Source organism: Medicago sativa, chromosome 8, assembly GCF_051527215.1.
Source record: "Medicago sativa cultivar Bolivia chromosome 8, Bolivia_mono, whole genome shotgun sequence".
In the NCBI taxonomy this organism is placed as follows: Eukaryota; Viridiplantae; Streptophyta; class Magnoliopsida; order Fabales; family Fabaceae; genus Medicago; species Medicago sativa.
Window position 1 is genome coordinate 61,397,501 of NC_140756.1, and position 18,748 is coordinate 61,416,248.

General features: G+C 33.8%; 2 protein-coding genes across 2 annotated transcripts in view; both read right to left on the reverse strand.

Moving 5' to 3' along the window:
• LOC146900211 (cathecol O-methyltransferase 1-like) overlaps window positions 1-1,946 on the reverse strand; it is a 2,948-nt gene extending 1,002 nt beyond the window's left edge. Inside the window, exons 1-2 of the mRNA XM_085735550.1 lie at window positions 1,446-1,946; window positions 1-286 (exon numbers count right to left, since the gene is read on the reverse strand). The exon at window positions 1-286 is cut by the window's left edge and continues 25 nt beyond it. Of these exons, the coding sequence (XP_085591676.1) occupies window positions 1-286; window positions 1,446-1,867 (708 nt within the window). The 5' untranslated portion in view covers window positions 1,868-1,946. The remainder of the gene's footprint in view (window positions 287-1,445) is intronic.
• A 5,430-nt stretch (window positions 1,947-7,376) lies between these two features.
• Window positions 7,377-17,795, reverse strand: LOC146900212 (diaminopimelate decarboxylase 1, chloroplastic-like). The gene is made up of 8 exons (XM_085735552.1): window positions 17,141-17,795; window positions 16,818-16,992; window positions 10,743-10,892; window positions 10,351-10,512; window positions 9,840-10,025; window positions 8,729-8,851; window positions 8,120-8,209; window positions 7,377-7,748 (listed from the first exon to the last, which is right to left on the reverse strand). Exons 1-8 carry the CDS (start codon window positions 17,611-17,613, stop codon window positions 7,668-7,670), a joined length of 1,440 nt encoding a protein of 479 aa, XP_085591678.1. The 5' UTR covers window positions 17,614-17,795; the 3' UTR covers window positions 7,377-7,667.
• Window positions 17,796-18,748: the final 953 nt, after the last annotated feature.

Below are 18,748 nucleotides of genomic sequence, written 5' to 3' on the forward strand. Positions count from 1 at the left end.
GACATGAGGCAAGTCGAAATTGATACCATATATATCAGGGTGTTTTGAAGTGATCAAGTTAATGCTAACCCCAAGACCACCTCCAACATCAACGAGCCTTTTTATGCCCTTGAAACCATTGTAGCTCTCAAGAAACTTGTTCATAACTATTTTGGTATAACTGATCATGGCTGTATTGAAAATTTGGTTGAACCTTGAGTCCAAGCTTGGATAATCAAAGGCATGTGTGCCATGAACCATGTTGAATGGAACACCCCCTTCTCGAATTGCATTCTTAAGCTCGGACCTAAGAATGATGAAACAATTATGTATTTTATTACTATCCTAATAAATGAAGAAACTGGCTGTTGATATTGAAAAAGACTCTATTGGAAGGCTTATCTAGCAAAAAAAATCATGTTGCAATGTTGGAGCAACTATTTTATAAACAACTAACAAAGTTTGAAACATCAATAGGAATTTTCTATGATCCCTGGACTAATTGAAAGGTTGTTCATATTCAAAAAAAAAAATTAGGGAGGTTGCTCATATTCAATATTTTAAGGGGAGGTTGTTCATATTCAATTATTTCTCTGGTACAATTTTATTGGGATTTAAAAATATAAATTTCATAAAAAAATACCATTTTTGATAGTCAAAAAGAAAAATATGTGGCTAAATATTATAGGCAAAGTGGATAATAACACCCTCACTTTTGTTTAAGGGAGGAGAGAAGGGAGAATGGAACAAATGCAGGTGTAAAGACAAAAAAGAAACAAGGATCGACAATCTAGAGAAATCTAATGTGATATATCTTTTAACAACAAAATACCCGTGTCCGTCAATATATGCTTTAGAAGACAATTAGCATTCAGACGGACACTCCTTGTCCATCTTTTCTTTTTTTTTTTATTGCGTTAATGCATATAAATTATAAATAATATTTTTTATGAAATTTTGATTTTGATTAAAATTATATTTATAGATAATAAATAGTTTGCACTTTCATATTGTATCAAACTATACCTATTTTTTTCAATGATATCAACAATGTAACAACTATAATATAAATTTTTATCTTTTTATATGACGTTGGTAAAATAGCATTTTGATAGTGAAATTTGTTTAAAGATATAATTAAAAGTGAAAAAGTTAACCTAAAATCATGTATTATCTTCATGTATAGCATAGATACATCAAAGTTCTTTAATAAACCCCAACCGTCCTAAGTACTAATATTTTGTTTTATTTTTAATTTGATAACTACGTAATAATCTCTCAATCCAATCAATGAGTAGTATTTATTGGGGTTCTTAGTATATCTCCTTCTGGTCATATTTTTTTATTCATATGATGAAACTTGATATATTACTTAAATGATTCTAAATCCAATTTCAATTGAGCCAACGTGAGGTTAATACAAGTCGATAATAATAATAATAATAATGAGAAGGAGATGAACTAACCAGCTAGCCAAGAAAACATTATTTTGAACCAAAGCCAACAAGGGTCCTAATGAAACACCATCAGAATTAGGAGCAAAAAACCTAGCAACAGGAGCCATGCTATAAAGTCTATGAAAGGATCCAAGCTTTTGTTCATCTTGAACCACCAAACACTTTAACACATCATGTGAGGCAAGAAGAGCAAGGATGCGATCCAACATTTTGGGAGCATCAAGATTGTTGCAGGAAAGACGGGACGCAATCTCATCGGCAGAGAGTTGAGCACCTTTACCAGCTTTTTGCAACACATCAAATACACCAAGCTCAGTTGCAGATTGGAGTGCCATTGGTAGCACCATAGAGTTGCAAAGGTGTATAGCATATAAGAAACTTTCTTCATCTTCTAATTCATGTTCTTCTTTCACATTAGAAAGATTGGCCATCTCAACTTGAAAACCCTAACACAATCAAACTCTCTACGGAAACTCCAATATATATAATAGGCATATATAATAGACATTGATGTTCCTAACTACCTGATGCGTGTGGTGAGAAACGTTTTTCATCTTTTAATTCTATTCCTTAATTCTTTAATTTCTTTAACCTCACCCAACTAACCCTATACCACACATTAAAAAGGTTGGTCATCTCTGAATTTGGAAATCCAAGAACCCTATACGGAAACTGCTATTAATAATGCTTCCATGTCCTAACTCAGTAGGAGTTAGGTGAGCGTAACTTGTAATAGATTTTAGGTAGTTTATTGGGGTGCTATTTAGAGCGTACTATCAAATAAGTGGTTTACTTGTGGACCACTTTCATATACTGATTTTGCTGGAAATCTTTAGGTGATGACGTTGAATGAATTTCGTGGAAGGTATTTTCGTTAGCAACAACCTTCATTTTCAGGCGAATGAAGGTGGCTAGTCTACAAGTGTTAGCGCAACACGCATAACTTGTATTACAAGCAATCTAATAGAATGAATAAAAACTAAGGAGAAGATGGTGAAATCAGAGAATAATGCTGAAATGAGAGAATTTTTTTTTTAAGTGTATTCATTGATTGATGAACTGTATGTGTGCAACTTTATTTATAAAGATAGCTTGATGGCTAAGAAACTAGCTTAAAATTAACTAACAAAACTAACCAAAACTTAACAACATTGTCACTAACTTTTTATTCAATATTATGGATTAACTAACTAACACACCCAGTTAATCCATAATCCTAAGAGCTTATATATAAGAGTACATAACTTGTTTCTTAGTAAAGGCATATGCAAGTTGATACTCAGTGGGACATTATATGATTTTCAGCATTCCTTTCATCACTTGCTCTCTGATGAAGTGAAATCTAGGCTATATGCTTGCTTCTTCCATGTGCAATTTGTGTAAAATAGATTTTAAATTTTATTTATAAATATCTATTTTGTATACCGATTCTTGCAAATTATCGCAAAACAAAACAGTTGTCGCTCGTCAATTAGTTAAGAAATTGCCTTTTGCTGGTTAATCAGGTAAAATAAAAAAGTTCATCTTTTTAGTATTGAATCTTTTGAATATTGTCACTTCTAACTTTCATGTATGAATAATATTATTTTATATATCAATATCTTGAAAATTAATATTATTTTATATATCAATATCTTGAAAATTACACGGAGACAAATGTTTGTCACTAGTACAGCTAGTAGAGACAACTCCAATTCCATATAGCACAAGTAACACATGTTCTTTACTTAAATAACTCCATAACGTAGAAGTTAAAGACACAGCATTCATATTTGATGCCAGTAAATCCAGCATTGGTAGCCAAATCCATGAATTCTTGTCTATTTCGCTCTTTTGCTCCTGGGATTAGAGTCATCATCGTAACATCCAATTGCGAGGTAGACTTGGAAGCGAAACTATTTGCAGGTATAACAGGACGAAGTACCTCTAAGAAAATCACCCTTCCTTGGTCAGGGAGAGCGTCATAACAGTTCTTCAAGAGCTTTAAGCAATGCTCGTCACTCCAATCATGGAGTATCCACTATCAAATTTGGTCAATATATAGAGTCATGTTATTTATATATTAAAAAACTAACATTATATTCTGACATCGTATAAAAATACGTTACTTATAATCTCTCATTAGACATGGGAGAGAGAAAAAAAGTAAATTGTATCCAAATCTTTGATATAAAGAGGGATATAATTATATTGCTGTAACACTTGAATAATGTTTCATAGAATTACCCTTGTACATTTATATATTGCTGTAACACTTGAATAATCTTTGATAGATGTTTTACAAAACTCGTTGTTGGATTAAAAGTATTTTATCATATAGATCATTTCTATAAATTTACATTAAATTGAAATTATTTGATATGTAAAGATTATTTGTGTGATTATTTCCGTGTTTGAGCAACTCTAATCTTGTGTGATTATTTTTTTTTGGTGAAGGTCACAAGGAAAAAAAAAAACAAAAGCTAACTAGAAATCGAAAGCATCAAAGTTGAGCAACGAGAGCAGCCCATCAGGAGGTGTCACCCAAGTTGTTACTCCAAGAGTAGAGTTCCTTCCCAACCTAGCCAAAAAATCTGCACATACATTGCCTTCACGGAGCACATGTTTGAACACCAAACCTGGGAGATGATCCAACAAATTTGTGATTTTAGCTAGTAAAGAAGCATAAGCATGGAAGGAGTGAGATTGTCTGTCCATAAGTAGGTTTATGATTTCAGTGGAGTCTGTCTCACACTCAACATGCAACACCGAATTGTTTATCAAAAGGACCAAACCATTATAAATTCCAAACAACTCAGCAATAAGCGCATCGCCGCAACCATCATTAGATGAGAATCCAGCCACCCAATTTCCTGCAGCGTCTCGAATCAATCCTCCTGAACCGATGACACCACTTTGGTCACAACTTCCGTCCACATTGAGTTTAAATTTACCCAATGGGGGAGCTTTCCATTTGATCTTGATTCTATTATTAACTGCACATGAATCAGTTGTAGACAACAAAGCCATATCCTTAAGCATGAGGTTAATTTGTCGGAGCCTATCACTGGCTTTCCAAGTTTTATCACCCAAAACAATGTTGTTCCTCCAACGCCATATCCACCATATAGCAGCAGTAAACTTTAAACTTGTTGGTCCAGTAGCCATGTGTTTTAGCCAAGTATTAGGAGTCTGATAACTTAAGAACCCAGGAGATTCAAGTAACTGCAAGTTTGCCCAAACATAACGAGAGTCTGGACAGTCCCTCAAACAATGCATAACATCCTCTTCTCTTTCTGGACATCTTTGACAAGTGGCTGCATTAGCCATGTTGCAATGGTGCCGTAACCAATTGGTTGGGATGGCTTTATGCATACAAGACCAAATGAAATGTTGAATTTTTCTAGGAATTTTTAGCTTCCATATCCAATCCCAATTATCATTTGTATCCCAACTCCTATGTTGTTCCAAAAGCCAATCATAAGCCGACGAACAAGAATAAATTCCTTGTTTGGAAACTCCCCAGATCCATTTGTCAGGAACCAAACTATTGAAGAATGAAGACGGTGTGTGTTGGTCTACCAACGTTTGGACATTATTTGGGACAATAGTCATCATCTTGTTCCAATCCCAAGAACCATAGCTACTAGCATCCTTAATACATAGAACGGTATCTAAAATGTTGACGAAATCAACCAAGTGACATAGAGCCCCCAATCCTGTCCAATCATGATACCAGAATGAGGAGGAACCGTCACCAATACGAAATTGTAAACCATTTTTCAAAGCTTCCAATGCCTTTAAAATACTCTTCCAAACTAAGGAAATGTTTCTGCCCGCTTCAGTGTTCCAAATTGAACCTTGTTTAATATATTTGTGTGAAAGCACCTTAACCCAAAGTTTATGCTTGTCATGGAGAATGCTCCAAATAAGTTTTCCAAGAAGTGCAATATTTGATAAACGAGCTTCACGGATAGCCAGTCCGCCATACTTCTTGGGTGATGTTATTGTTGCCCATTTGACCAAGTTCCACTTTCTCTCTACTCCATTACCACCCCAAATGAAGCTCTTTGTGATCCAATCAATTTGGTCACATAAATTTTGAGGCAAATAGTGGATTTGCATGTTGTAAACTGGCATTGGACAAAGTAGATTTGAGATTGATGAATTAAAGTAGTTTTAATTGTTTTTCAATGAACTTAAAGTTGTTTTCGATGTTTAAAGCATACTTTGGGCTTATGAATATTTTTAAAAGAAAAAGAAGTATCTTATGCATGATTCCTTGATGAAGGTTGTATGTTCTTATTTGATATTTTAATTTGTTTTTGATTATATTTCATTGTATCTACGCTATGTCTAGCTAAAGAGTCAGCAACATAATTTCCTTCTTTGGGAATATGTATACAAATACAATTCATTCTTTTAGCTAATTCTAATCAGTTCTCCCATCTGTTGCTTATTGTCCAAGGCACCGTACTTTTATTATTAAAGGCTAAAATCACTGTTTATTAATCCCTTTCAATCCACAACTTAGACCAACCCATGTTACAAGCTCTTTCCATGACAAACATTACTTGCCTTATACTCAGCCAAAAGAGCACTGCAGTGACCAATGTTTTCAGCCATTACTGTTAGGTGTAAAGACATGCATCTCTTAAAATAGTGACATAGGCTTTTATGCATCCAAAACTATAATAACAGAGATTTCCATTCATGAAAATGATCTCTACTCCAGATTATGCAGTGTAGCCAAAGTGAAAGGAAATCCAGAGCAATGGATTTTCATTTTCTATTACTTTCATTTTTTGTCATGTTGAAAAATGAGGATTTTATTTTCCTTTTACATAGCCTTTTCATATGGCTTATAATCTTCAACCTAGAACTTGTTTGGAAATATGGAGTGCAAACCTTGAGCCTGTTTTCGAAACATTATCATTACAAAACAAAGAAATAGAACATCTTATGTTTCAAAATCAAGCATATATGTACCATGTGCCTGTTGTTGCGTTTGGGAACTGTTTTCTTTTTATGATCTAGTTTATGTGCTTTGAAGGTCTTCATTTTTTTCTTCCGGTGAAATATATTGCGCCTATTATATTATATATTGCACAAGTTTTTTGTGTGTCCATGTTATTTTTGCCTTTCTTGTACTGATTTTGGTATGTATTCTGCAGATGGTGGGTATATTGTTACGGTCTTCCATGATCGCACGATAAAGCTGTGGTCCAGCGGTTTTACCAGTGAGCATACTATGGATGTTGACTAAGGCTATTTGAATGATATACGATTTGTAGAAGGACCTAATCCGATTCATCATTTTTGTTAGAAACATAAGCTTAGCAACCTTAGCTTGATTCTGTAGCTAGCCTGTGGTATCACATATCTACTAATTTGAGTGACATAGATTGAGAATGTGAATAATTCTTTCTCACTTGATGCAACATGAGTAAATTGTCTTTTATGTGACATGCATCATGTACTTCTGCTTCTTTGTTTTTAATTTTGTTCTTCCTTTTTTATATAAATACATACTCCATTTCACTTGTTAACATTTGTTTGATCTGATCATTACTCAGTGACACCAAGAATAGTTGAAATTATAATAAAGAGTAGTTGAGTGAGTTTTGATAGTGGGAATAAAAAGGAATAAAAAGGATATTATAAAAGGATATTATAATTTCAACGAATAAAAAGGATATTATAATAAATCTATATTAATTCAATTATATATTTAAGGAACACCGTTATCAAAGATTAGTTGAAATTAAAAGAGTAGTTGAAATATGTTTATGTTTCGAAATTTGAATTTTTTCGCCATGGTTTATATCGGGTACTTGAGCGCTTTACAAGTGACCATGAGGTTACAAGTTACAGGTCAATATCTTTTTATGGTCAAGATTACAGGTCAACAACTCCCGTATCTAAGAAAACAATGCAACAACAAGTGTAAGTAAAGATTAATGAAACAACAAAATAAACTCAACCTTGTTAAAAATGAGCTTACATTCTAAATTGTCAATTGGTCATACATTATCAAACGTATACAACCATCATACATAAGCAACACAATACATTATATATGATGACTGCAAAAACACTCACACTTGCTAAACTGAAACTAGAAAGAGAAAATTAAATGTTGTGTTAAACATAACTGAATCAAAGAAACAAAACCAAAATATCACATTCTTGAGCAAGGAAAGGTCCAAACCCAAAATACAACAAATCTCAAGCCTTAGATAAGTTATCAGTTCAAAGGCCATCAAACAACCGCATGTGGTCTTCGAATGTCTCCCCGTGTCTGATTTTGCTCAGTGATCCATCATCTTCAACCTGAAATATTATACAAGAAATCATTCTTTAAGACGGCAAATATTGATGGACTAGTCAAAAAAGAAAAGACAAATATAGATGGAATTGAAATAATGTTTTTTCAAGCAAAGGTGTAGTTCACATCATACCATTGCAAACAAAAAAGCTAATCCATATTATAATTTCCATGTATGAAGTGTAACAAGCAATATTTTTTGTTAATTTTTTCAACATACGCATCAAATTTCAAATTCTTTTTACCTAAGAAGAATGATTCCTTTTAAAATGGTTCTGCTAAGTGCTAACAATACATTAATTTTGTTAACATTTATTGAACTATGTTTTATTCTCTCAAAACCACTTTCTCGTACTATAGAGAAGCTGGTACATACCCAATACTCTGGAGGTCGCATCTTTAGATTGTAAGTAGATGCCATACTCATACAATAAGCACCGGCATCATGAACAACCAGACCAGTACCCTGCAAATGAAACTCAAATTAGATATTCAAACCTTAACAAGTTTGTGATGTTGCCATCATTATCCAATGTTGTGAATTGCAGATCGCTAAAAATAGTGTTGTATTCGAATTCCTCTATGCTACATTGCTATAGTACTGTTGAGGTCACTATTTGACAACGCCTTGTACTGAATAGCGTATTGCGAAACTATAGTGATTTGTTTAACTTTCGCTATGCTATAGCCGCTATTTGACAACATTGAATTATCATCCAATGTTGTCAATTGCAGATCGCAAAAAATAGCAGTTTGTTCAAATTTTGTTCAGTTGCAGTGTTGTAACGCCATTAGAGTTGCTATTTGACAAACTTCGTGCTAAATAGCGAATTGTGAAACACTAGCAATTTGTTCAAATTTCGCTACGATGTAGTGCTATAGCCGCTATTTAACAACACTGACATCATTATCATAGTTATGCTAGTAATTTAGCCCTATATTATTTGTGCAACTATTTAAATATAATATCAATACATCATAGTACCTTGGCAGGAGTTGGAAGTTCTCTTCCTTTTCCCAAGAAATCTGCAGACTCACAAACAGGGCCGACTATATCAAAAGTTGTAATCTCAGCATTTGGTGGGGCAGGAGAAACCAGTTCTATATGCTGCATAAAAAAGAGACAACGTTAAAAATTCATTGAAAATAAAACTGACACAAACAAAGCAGCATTAGGGTAGCATTAGCATCAAGTAACTAAAATGGTCTTATGCTCTATCAACGCCCTTCTTGCAATGCAATTTAATTCTTTAGACAAAAGCTTTGATGTTGTGTTAACATTAACTGGGTTCACTTTAATTGGCTTTCCCAACCAAACCATAAAATATTCATTGAAAAAGAGAAGACGTTAAAAATTCATTGAAAATAAAACTGACACAAACAAAGCTGCATTAGCATCAAGTAACTAAAATGATCTTAAGCCTTGTCAACTTCCAACAACTTCTTTACAATGCAATTCTTTAGACAAAAGCTTTACTGCTGTGTTAACTTTAACTGGATTCGTTATCAGCATTTGTTAGGACTGGTACTAACAATGATGGGCCAGAGCAATCATTGATCCATCATAAGGCTGTGGGGCCCAAAGTGTGGCAGGTTTATTCTAGAAGGGGTAAAAAGGTACATGGGAGACAGTGACGTAGTCAAGTAGCTTGGAGAGAAAGTAGAGAGCTAATTTACACTTCCACTATTTAAGGGGTGTGAGTGGGGTTGAGAAGGGTATCTTGGAGTTTGTTAATTGTAAGAATGAGTAGGCAGCTCTAAGCTAGCCTATAGGAGCTTAGCTCTGGTCAGATCTAGGGATTCCCATTTCCCCTAACTCTGTAATTTTCCTCAATCATAAATCATCAATAAAGCTCTTTATCATCTTTGCACTGTTTTATTCTTTTTTCTCTGGTGTGAGTTTCTGGTTCGTAACAGCATTCCCAACGAAACCATAAAATATTAAAACATTGAGTGAGTTTTGATAGTGCATCATGTATTCGTTGAAAGCACAAGCACTTAAAGTGTCTAGAATCCTTCATAGGACTCCATCATAATCCTTATACACACTTTAAAATGACAAGACAAAAGAGACTAAGAGGTACTTGAACAAATACCTGATAAGCATCATAGAGACTTGGGCGGATAAGTTCAGCCATACTTCCATCAATCACAATGAAGTTTTTAGAACCATTGGTTTTGACACCTGTCACCCGGCTAACTAAGCAACAGGTGTTTGCTATAAGTGATCTCCCTGGTTCAATGATGAGTTTAAGACCACGGGAAAGAACAAGCTCCCGTACCTACTCCCACCATAAAAAAAAAAAAAAAAATCAATTAGCAGGGATACTGTGAAAGGTAAAATTAAATCTGAACATGTCTACTCTAACTATGTGGCATTCACAAGCAGATAGAAAGAAGCGGTTATTTAATGCTTTTACAAATTTAATTGTTCTGAAGGGATTATTTACCTCATGTCCCTGCATGTCACAGTTACAAAGTGGATATATAAAATGAAAATGCTAAGAATTCCCATTTATCAGTGGTATTCCTTATTCTTGTACCAGAATTACAAACTTAATCACATATAAAATGCAAAGATAAAGTGAGTTAAATGAGAGTCCTCACAGTATCAATTAGATCTCTGGGTTTAGGAAGGACAGCACCGGCATGATAATAATCGATCCCAAGTCCACCACCGATATTCAAATAATCAACTTCAAAACCCTGAGCTCGAATTTCGTCAATATAGTTGACCATAATAGTGGCCGCATCCCTGAAAATATCTACCTGGAAAGAGGGGCAAAATAGCAAGCAACAACCATTTCAGCACTTATATTATGATAAAGATTAAGAATCAGCATATAAATGGATCATAAAAGAAGAAAAATAAATAGAACAAAAGTATATCCTAAAGTAATAAATGCACAATAAAAAAGAAAATATAGAATGCAGAAAAGCACATCCCAAAGTAATAACGCACAAGATGAAGCAGAAAAGTAAAGACTTTTAAGGATAACCTTGGTAATGGTTGATCCAAGATGACAGTGGGCCCCTACAAGCTTTAGCTCAACAGGGTGCTCCTTGACAGCATCTAAAAACCACTGCAGCTTCTCATTTCTAATGCCAAATTTAGAGTTCTTATTCCCTGTGGCAACATAAGGATGGACCTAAGGATGACAAAGATAAAAACTTTTAGATTATAACAATAAATTAATAAACCATGGCAATGAGAGTTAGAAATCCAGACATCTCAAAGCAATCAATCACAAACAGAGAAAAAGTTTTTGATGAAGGCAAAAACGAGAAGAGGGAAAGAAACCCAATGTAATTGATGAAATTGAGGATTTTATTAAATTAATTCTTTTCCCACTCTGCAGAATAAATACCATAGGAATAAATAAGATCATTGCTTGTGAATTATTTTTTAGGCAAGGAAACGTTATTGCATTTCTTCGGCAATTAAAAGTTCAACCCAAGTAGGAGCAACATAAAAATTATGTGCGCTAGTATGTAAATAGGACACCCTAGGAAGGTTGTGAGCGACCATATTTGCTTGCCTACGTACAAAATTTATCTCAAAAGAAGTGGAAGATGATAAAATAGTTTGACACTTTCCGATAATTGATCCAAATTCAGAAATCATAGTGCAAGGGTTTATAAGAGCCTCTCTTAACACTTTTGCTGTCAGACTCGAAGTGGACCTCTGCTCCCTACCCAACGCTTGAAGTGGAATATCTGTAATAAAATCTGTATCACTCTGGTTGAAGAGGCTTCTCACAAGATTATTGCGCCAAGTCTTCAAAATCGGGTCAAAAAGATGAGAGACCATAAGATGCTCCATTTTGAAGGTACCGAAGAGGATGGTGAAAGTTGAGGCTTAGTGCGGATCCATGGAGGGATCCCTCCAAGCACTAATGGAATTTCCGGAGCCAATTTTCCAACAATAACCAAGAGAAATATGTGAAACGTAGCTTAGATGAATATCATGGTCATAAAAAATCTTCAATTTCTTCTAGGCTCAAAACTTATTACAGCCTCATCAATCCTAGTAGCTAAAATATGGAATATCATAATATTATTAAAGTAGTATTGAGCTGCATATTAGCCCTAATTAGTCCCTTTGCAAACTCAACAATTTTGAACAGCAGCCCTTAAGGAGGGAAAACCATAGGTTTTTCATTTTGGTCTGTCAATTACCCTTTTGCCCTTCTGATCTAACAAATGACATCCCTATGCTTCATGTGAGAGAGCAGAAAATTGACCAATTGGAGAGTAAGGTCGGTTCCAGAACAGAACCGCCTTCTTCTTTCTCTTCTCCCACTCCATTTCAGAATTCTGTTCACACACTCAAGCTCTCTCTCCCCCTCTCTCCCATACGACAACTTCTTCCTCTTCTCCAAACCCATTTTCAATTTTTCCTTCACAAACCCAAACTCTCTCTCCCATATGGTTTTGATTTCCAATTTCATCTCACAAACAAACAAAATCTGTACAATTTGTTTTTCATTTTAAGAATCAGTTCTTAAAGCAGTTTAAGGGTTTCAACCTCTTCTAATTTAGTTCTGATTCTGTGCAAAATTGCTTAATCTTCTGCTTTTCTCGCTTCTAATTTAGCTCTGATTATGTCATTTTGTTTGTTTGAAATCTGTTTTTGAATTTATGGTTTTTTGTTTTTATTTTGGTGATTTTGTAGGGTGCACAAAATGTGTTCAATAAATTGCTACTCTGAATTCTCATCAACATTAGCATCACCGCCAGGTTTGATGTTGCTCTTTTTTTGATTCATGAGTATTTTGATAAATTTGATTATTTGTTTTTGTATAGAATTTGAATGTTTTAGTTTCATAATATCAGTATTATTTGAACTTAATTAAATTTCAGTTTCAATATTCACTAACGGTGTTATTAAGGCGAATTTGTAAGGAACTGTGTTGTTAAAGGTAAATTTGTAAAGAGAAAATGTCTGAACAAAATTGATAATTACTTTTAGGGTTATAGTATACAAGTATAGATTATTTGGAATTCTTAAGTAGTCTATGTCTGATGAGAATTTTATTGCTTTTAAGGATTGTGGTTTTTAATATAGTAGGGTGTTGTTATTTGAACAGGTATGTAATATGTTTGGTCTGGTTTGAGTAGTTTCTGAGTTCAGTTTCAATTTGTTAGGGTGCTGTGAGGGTTATGGCCAGGGATCTTATCAGAACTTGCCATCAAATTGAAAAGTTTTACAAGCTTAAATCGCAACTTCAGGGTGTTGCTTTGAGAATTCAGGTTTGTTTTGCATAGCATGTGTGTTTTCTTTGTCCGTAGCTCAACTTTGAAAATTTCTTCATGTTTATTGTGCTCCTAGGATTTTAGAAGATAAGTTGATGAATTGTGTATGGTGCTGTACTACTATGATACATACATATTATTTAGCACTGACACTTCTGATCGAAGTTTGGACGCCTTTCCTTATAGCTATATGTTAATCGGTGATACTATCACCGTGATAGGAACTTGCTAAGCTACTTGGGATTCCTGTACTGAAGGCTAAAGGAGAAGCTGAAGCACTCTGTGCCCAATTAAATAGTTATATGCTAATGATAGATTCTTAATAGTAGCTTACATCATGGTGCAGGAAGTCGAAAAAATTTAAGAAGATTCCTTAAGCACCTGTAAATGCTAACGAGAGCAAGGAGCCTTTGATAGTTAAATTTCACCAATCATTGTACCACTACTTTGAACTGCAAAGTATTGTTATGCAAAATCAGTTTTTACAAGTTAACCAATATGTGATTGTTGGATAAGCCCAAGATCAAGGACTATATGAGTAAGGTATGTGTTTTAAAGATAGCTATTTTGGTTTGTAATGCTTGAACTTTGATTTTGCTATTAATGGTCATAGCATGTTGGGCTGGTTTTGTGTTGCTGTCTCTGGAATGAAAATCATATAATATAATGTATTGGTGTTAAAGAAAGTTTTCTCATCTGCGAGTTGATTGGTTATGATATTTGTTGGTTCTAATAGATAACATTACTACTATTCATGATTTCGTTTGTCAAGGAAAGAAAATTGAATTGGACTAAACTGACCATTTACAAGTTACAATAATTCGATAAAATTGTATTGAATTGTTAATAGTTCGTCTTGAACTGAATCAAATTAGTATAAATGTTTGGTGCACTAGCTCAATGTTTCTGAATAGAAACTAACTTTACAAATAACTGAATTTTACTTTTTCAAATTGAACTGATTCTTTAGAACTGAACTGTACCAAATTTTTTTTTACTGATTTTTGATCGGTTTAAAAAACCAAAAATCAAATCCATTCGTATATTAGAACTGCTAAAAAAAAAAAAAAAACTGAACCACATTGAAAAAGAACCAAACAATGAGTGATAGTTTATGACCTATATCAAATTCCAACTTCGTTGGGTGTGATTTTGACAGGTTCGATTGTATCGGAGCAGCTCAAATACATCAAGCTTCTGTATCAAATTCCAAATCACACTCGAGACATATCAAGACAGGTTCAATGGTATAGCATTTTGTATATCAATTTCATAAACTGTGTTTCTTTCCATTTTTAGTGTTCGTTGAGTGCTAAAAATTAGTTTACAAAACAATGTAATCAGAAAATTGTTATCTTGCTTCAAACAATGCAATGACATTCATGATATAACATTTTATCTGAAAAGCCAAGTCATCCAGAAAATAGGCAAAAAAATGCAGAGAATAACATAAACATTTTGTCCTTATAAATAGTAGCATGAGGTTGACTTTTAACATACCTTTCTGGTCCTAAAATATGCTACATCTAGCACAATGCATCATATCAAATGATAGTGTGGTTATATTTAAATTTGCCACTTTAGTTAGTTTTGATGCATATCCTACCTCATATGTACACTTAATTATGTATGCTTTCTTATTTTCTCCGTTTTTAAAAAGTGAAAATATGATTGCACCATGTATATAATTTTCCTCAAAAGGCATTATGTTTTGTTCTTTTCTTTATCATTAGCGACATGCCTCTATCTTTCACTCTATTGCAAATTTATTTAGTTAACATATCTTAACTTTTTTTTTTTTATCAAAATATTAGCCACAAGAGGAAATTATGTCTTGAAAATACAAGTCAAACACTTGTTAAAGTCATAGCGTACAATTTCCAATGCAAAAGTTGCTACTTTTAGATGCTTAAACAATGCCCTTAGGGCACTTGTTAGCATTTTCCATAAAGGGTCTTGCTAACAAGTGCCCTAAGGACATTGCTAAAGAAAAATACAGCTATAGCGACTATTGTTTGAATGGATTCCGAAGTTTCCTTGCTAAAAGTTTTATAGATAATACCGATATTGTTTTAGTGTTAATATTCTTAATTTTAATTGCACGCAGTGCATATAATTTGGTTCTGAATGTGTTGGGCCACGTAGGCTATGGATTGACAAATATATTTTAATGCTTAGTGTCTCAGATGTTTTTCCCATGCTCTGGTGATGGAACTTACATGTTGTTATGTGTATTATTGTGCAGGAATTTTTTTTCCTGTTGTGATGTTTTGGGTGCAATGAAGGATTCCTCTCACTGTCTTTTAGTTGCAATTAAATGCTACAGTAGGAGATTGGAAAGAATTTTATCTAAGTTAGTCTGTTCCTGTTTGATGTGTGGGGGCTATTAGTCGGTGCTTTCAATAAATAAATGTAGACATTTGTTTTGTAGCTACTTAGTTTTTCCAAGCAAGCTGATTTGATAAAAGAATTCTGCAGAATAAATGTGTTGGTTTAGCAGAAATGTTGGTTTCCATTTTATCATTATTTTGATTGGTTTAGCATTTCCTATTAGTTAGTTTAAATGTGGGAGTAATAACATTGTGATAGACATCTAGGGAAGAGAAGATAGTTCTTCAACTGGTGTCGTGGTTATTTATGATTCTGTCACCCAAATTTATTAACTATTTGAAAGTAATTGAGTTTTTGTCTTATGTATTTGAAAGATAGTTTTTCGCTACAATATTGTTCTTGATCTGCAAAAAAAAAAAAAAAAAAAAACTGAAATCATTTAGAACTTCATTTTTTCAGTTTTTTGATGAGTAGGAATTGCTCAAACAAGATGGTCAAAAAAGCACTCTGGAAAGTATGTTGATAGCACAGTACATACCAGAGTTGTTGACGTAGTTGTGTACTCTTATCTTTGATTTTGATAATTTGGTAATTTACATGATTTAATATATTTTTGATCTATTATGTATATAGTGTGTATTTTATTTCATTGGCTTTGACAGATTCAAGTTGGGATGTGGTTATTGTATCACCAATACGTCAATTTAATTTGATTTAGTTTTATTGTTGTGATATCATAAAGTTAGCAAATGAAATTTTTTGAAGGAACACATTCCTCAATTGTAGAGTTCATTTGGTTTTAAAGTCTGTGAGTAGTGTTCATGTAATATTACTTCTGAAATGTAATTATTGGGTTATTTGTATGTCTCTTCTGTGGTTTTGCTTTTTATCTTCTCTCATGGTGGGAAGAAAGGATTGTATTATATTCCTTTTATTTGGACTATCTTCCTTTTGAGGAAAGAAAATAACATACATAATGTACAATACAATGAATTGTTGAACCATAAAGTATGCAAATTTAATGGACATGTTATTTCAGTTTTGTAAAAAAAAAAACTTGCTTATCTTCTTCTTGAGATTTAGTTTATTTGCTTTGACAATAAGCATAGCCTCTCACATCACACAATAATTATTAATCCAAGAAGTTGAGTAACCGTAGCCTCAAACAGATTTCAAAGGTTATTAACAACAACACAATTTGATTATAATGTGCTTTATGTCGTTTTTATTGAATGTCTTTCATTTAAACCAAATAACACACGTTCCTTTTCGCACGGGTCGGCGATCTAGTTTGTTGAAAAATTAAACATTTATTTGTCCTATGGAAACTTCTTCGTGTCTGTCTAAACGGCGTTTGCTTATTTATTTAGCAATGAATGATAAAAGATAGCATCTTTTCTTAAAAAAATAGCTAAAAGCTCTAAGTGAACCACAAGATGTATGCATCAAACTCTGCAACTCAGTAAATAAACTAAGAATCAATATACCTGCGGATCAACATCAGGATTAATCCGAAGCAAAACATTCACCCTCTTTCCAGCAATTCTTGCAGATGCCACAATGTTTTCCAAATCAAACTCACTGTCAATGTTGACAAACACGCCTGCTTCGGCAGCCAAGACCAAATCCTCCAAGATTTTCCCATTTCCATTAAAGATACACCTATCCAGGCATTATACACCAAGAATCTCATAAATAAAATCAATTCATTCCAAAAACTCCAATCAATTAAACAAACCAATAATTCCTTTGATATAATAATCAAGTAAATTCTTCAAACAAAAAAAACATGTGAGAAAGCTGAACCAACCTTGTGGGATCAAATCCAGCACGTAGAGCGAGTTTAAGCTCATTTCCACTAACAAGAACAGCACCACAACCCAAGCTTCTCAAATGCTCCAAAATCTTGTAATTATTATTAGCCTTAATAGCATAACCAATAATAGATGTTAACCCTTCCAATGCATCTTTATATGCTTCAACGTTTCTAGTAATCTGTGGCTTACTGTATAGATAAAAAGGTCGTTTTTCAACTTTGTCCATAATCTCATCCACCTTGCGACCTTCACAGTGTAGATACCCATCTTGGGATTTGCTGAAACAATGGTCAAAATTGGTTTCTGGTAGGGTTTTGGATAGAACTGCTCTGAGAACAAAAGGAGGTTTGATGGTGGATTTGGTTTTGAGAGGGGGAATGAGGTTTTGGGGTAATGGGTTTTTGGTGAATGAGTGATTGAAGAAGAAGGTTTTGGGAATGGAACAAGAGTGAGAGAAGAAAGACATCACGGTCGTGGAGAGACAACTCACCGTGGCAATAGATCTGTTTGTTGGCGGGGTAGTCGACGATAGCAAGGTTGGTGCTGGAAGAAAGACGACAGTGAGAGTGGAAAAGACTACCCCGCTCTCAGTCAGTCAAAACACCTTGGTTTTCGTCGTTGTTTGCTTGCTTTTGATTGATTGTGTTTGTTTGTTTGTTTAAACTTTTCAAGTTAATCAGAATCTAAAAGATTTGATCTGATCTGATCGATCTTTTGTTTAATTTGAGCACTTGTTTTTAGTAGTAGTAGTAGTTTTTATAAAATAAAATAAAATAAAATTGTCTCATTTTAATAAGTGAACTAGGTTGAATAAAAAAAATTGTTCCAAATTAAGAAATACTATTTGACAAACATTATTAGAAATATTATTTATCAAAGCCTAACCAAGTTTTGATTCATGAAAAGAGCATATATTTTGTTCATGAGACCAGGAAGACAACGTAATAATTACGATGAAATTACTACTAATTGGAACCAAGTTGAATTACGTTTTTTTTAAAAATTTGTTCGTTCAAATTACGGAATACTGCTATTCTTTGTAAATTTAAGAACGAAGGTCGCATGCTTTGCACGGGTTGAATAATGTATTTTTCAAAAATTTGGCTTGGCTCTAAAGGAGAAATGTGCAAATTTTGGTAAATTGTTGTCCTTCATAAATTGTATTGTGAGAATTATGTGACTGCAATCAGGCGCAATTACCACCGAAATACAAAACCATAGCTCACACTATCCACAGACCTGCAAAGACTCCACTAACACAAGCAACACCAGCCCAGCAGAAGCAAAAAACGCTGCAGCCCTTACTGCTGCAGCGCAGCAGCCAAAACAAAACACCCAGTAGCAGAAAAAAGCACCCAGCAGCAGAAAAACAGGTGCTGCAATTACAGACCAGCAGCAGCCCTCAACCAAACTGACCCAACCTTTATCTGTTTTCAATTTCTTTTCCACTGTTACTGGGTAATGATGTAGTTGTGGATGACAATTTATGTTTGTGTAATACCAAGGAAGTTAAAATTATTCTATGATGATAAGTATTTTGAAATCAACTGCTTCAAATTTTCCAGAATCATGGCTATGAGTTTGGACTTATTGTTTATAAG